This window comes from Solanum verrucosum, unplaced genomic scaffold (assembly GCF_900185275.1).
Source record: "Solanum verrucosum unplaced genomic scaffold, falcon-dt-bn FXZP01000250.1, whole genome shotgun sequence".
In the NCBI taxonomy this organism is placed as follows: domain Eukaryota; kingdom Viridiplantae; phylum Streptophyta; class Magnoliopsida; order Solanales; family Solanaceae; genus Solanum; species Solanum verrucosum.
Genome location: NW_026020422.1, coordinates 331,103 through 333,154, shown reverse-complemented (window position 1 = coordinate 333,154; position 2,052 = coordinate 331,103). Strand labels below are relative to the sequence as shown.

The window sequence follows — 2,052 nt, the reverse complement described above, 5'->3', positions numbered from 1 at the left end:
TGACTCACTTTCTTTTTTGGTTAGTCCCAAAAAGAATGACATATTTCCTTATTTGGTAAATATTTAATGATATTATCCCTGTTTTACCCTTCTTGAATCTCATTATTTCAATAGTTGTACTCTTTTAGTTTAAAGAAAAAGTTATTGAAATGCAGTAAAGTACAACTACTTTTCTCTTTTTGCTGATAGTCAACAGTACTTTAACACTTTTTTCAATACTTTGTCATAACCTATTCTTTCTTTTCACCACTTTATCATATTCTTTCTTTCGTTTACACTATTGATAGAATTGTGAAGTACATGAATATAATTTTTTATTTTTAAAAATTAAAAAATGTACAATCAAAAGTTGTCCTCACTTAAATTTTTTTTAATGAATGTTTCTTCTTTTTTCTGTAGTTAAGATTTCCAATAAAAATAAAATGAAAATTTTCAAATATAAACTTCAAGAAGTAAAATTTTCTTACATTTATCAAAATGAAAATTTTACTTCAACATGTTGAATTTACAATGTCCCAACAAAAACTTTAAACTATTTCAAAAGTAAATTACACTTTGCAAGATTTTAACATAAACATTAAACGATCCAAAAATTAAATTAAATTTGCAAAGTTCTAATATAAACATCAAAATGTACAAAAACACAAGTTGTTTTAATACTTGTAATCTCATCACTGTTGAAGTAGAGTTAAAGCTTGATTAACATCATCAACATCACAATGAACTTGAAGTGGGAGATCATTTTCTCTTTCGAGTCTTTCTTTGTTCATATGAGGCACTTTGTAGTTATTGCCACCACTATCTTTCATCACCTCAATCATAAACATTGCAAAGTCAAAAATACATGATTGAGTCGTTCTATTTTCATTTCATTGAATGATTTTTCAACAATCTCCACTAATTCATCAACATTTGAAGGAGCATTTTGATATTGAAGAGATTGAATTGCTCTAAAATATCCAAGGTACAAAACGTTAAGATCAACACTATTAGGGGGTTGAAAGCATAACTTAATATCAAATCCATCTCGTTGAGCTGCTTCCATGAATTCCAAATCATTAATACCAATATGTGGTCTTGCATTATCTTGTTGGATGAAAATGGGTGCACTTGACGTTGAAGCTAGCCATTTTGATCGAATGGCTGGAAGAACTTTCTCTATCAAACAAGCTCTTATGATATCTTTAGTCACTGATAAAATCGGTTTTGTTTCAATAGTTCCTGCTGTTCGATTTTTGCTTTTCCGTTTGGTTGGTTCCTTAACTACAAACGGAAAAATTTCTATTTTTCCCGAAAATAATTCAACTCCATTAACGTCAAATCTAGGACGTGCAACAGCTCCCATAAACATAACTTTTGTGATAAAAGTTTTACTTTTGCAAGAACGATACGGATTAGACTCCTCTTCTTCGGAAAGAAGATAATACCTTTCAGATTTTTTCGATAAGTAAAACCATTTTTCATCGATTTGGATATAATTAAACATGTCTATAAACATGGGATTTGAGTGAAGTGTACTCTGATCAATCATTGAGAGGCAAAATCGAAGTCTCGCCTTTTTGTTTTCTTCGGTCAAATGCAGTTTGATGGCATTGGTGTGTGGCCTAATTGCACCTTCTTTCACGCGTCAAAAAACTGTTGATTTTGCCATATTTATTGCAAAAGAAAGAGATCGAATATTTGTTCGACGACATAGTGGAATTTCTTTGAATTGGTTGATATCGACTTGTATGCGTTTTCTCCCAACTCTGCCTTCAAGATTAGTAGAAACATTTAACATGTCACCATTAGCAACACATAATCTAGCTTGTCTCCAAATACAATCAATGGTACTTCTTGATGTGTTGAACAAAATACTTGCTTCCTTTACAGAATCATGTTTAAGTTTTTCATTCTTACTTTCTTTCAAAAGCCACTCCACAATTGCTCGACGGTCGTTCAGATTCAATTGCCTTTTTGTGGTAATTGGGTCTTCTGAAAATTCAACACTCATTTTAAGATCACTGATTGAAAAAACCGTAAAAGGAAGAATTGAAAAATTAAAGATGAAGT

At 30.7% G+C, this 2,052-nt stretch overlaps 1 protein-coding gene across 1 annotated transcript; it reads right to left on the bottom strand.

Annotated features, from left to right (window-relative positions):
* Window positions 1-817: 817 nt before the first annotated feature.
* On the bottom strand, window positions 818-1,486 carry LOC125807183 (uncharacterized). Its single transcript, XM_049486915.1, has one exon. It carries the CDS (start codon window positions 1,484-1,486, stop codon window positions 818-820), a length of 669 nt encoding a protein of 222 aa, XP_049342872.1.
* Between the last annotated feature and the right edge of the window lie 566 nt (window positions 1,487-2,052).

Coding starts and splice junctions, on each gene's coding strand:
- LOC125807183 (XM_049486915.1), bottom strand. CDS start 1,486: ATGTTTAATTATATCCAAATCGATGAAAAATGGTTTTACTTATCGAAA.